Source organism: Eurypyga helias, unplaced genomic scaffold, assembly GCF_000690775.1.
Source record: "Eurypyga helias isolate BGI_N326 unplaced genomic scaffold, ASM69077v1 scaffold38770, whole genome shotgun sequence".
In the NCBI taxonomy this organism is placed as follows: domain Eukaryota; kingdom Metazoa; phylum Chordata; class Aves; order Eurypygiformes; family Eurypygidae; genus Eurypyga; species Eurypyga helias.
This window is the reverse complement of record NW_010226982.1, coordinates 1-401: the sequence shown is the minus strand read 5'-3', so window position 1 is coordinate 401 and position 401 is coordinate 1. Positions and strand designations below refer to the sequence as shown.

General features: G+C 68.6%; 1 protein-coding gene across 1 annotated transcript in view; it reads right to left on the bottom strand.

Annotated features, from left to right (window-relative positions):
* ENTPD7 (ectonucleoside triphosphate diphosphohydrolase 7) overlaps window positions 1-398 on the bottom strand; it is a gene marked incomplete at its 5' end in the record, with an annotated part of 3,759 nt that extends 3,361 nt beyond the window's left edge. The window contains 2 exon segments of the mRNA XM_010155049.1: window positions 29-179; window positions 285-398. Of these exon segments, the coding sequence (XP_010153351.1) occupies window positions 29-179; window positions 285-398 (265 nt within the window).
* Window positions 399-401: the final 3 nt, after the last annotated feature.

The following is a 401-nucleotide window of genomic DNA, read 5'->3' as shown; positions in this document are numbered from 1 at the left end:
CCCCCCCCCGCGGCGCCCCGGAACTCACCTCTCGGGCAGCAGCCGCATGCCTGCGGTGCACAGGATGTAAAGCGGAGTTTCCTTGTGCTTCTGAGCCGGGACGTGGGTTGCCGCGAACTGAAGCAGAGGGCGCAGGTAGGGCGTAGCTTGCTCCGGGGCTGCCGCCGCCACCGAGATACCTACCCGGGAAAGGGGGGATGTGACCCGGCCAGCCCTGCCGCGGGCCGCAGCCGTCCCGAGTGCGGGGGGCCTCGCGGCCGGGAGCAGAGAGGGGTGGCACCGACCTGGTTTAATTTTCTTAACGACGGGGCGGCTGCTCCGGTCCCTCATCTGCTTGATGTCCAGCAGGTCGTGGGGGTTCCCGTTGTGCGGGGGCCAGAAGTAGACGAAGATCCGGGACC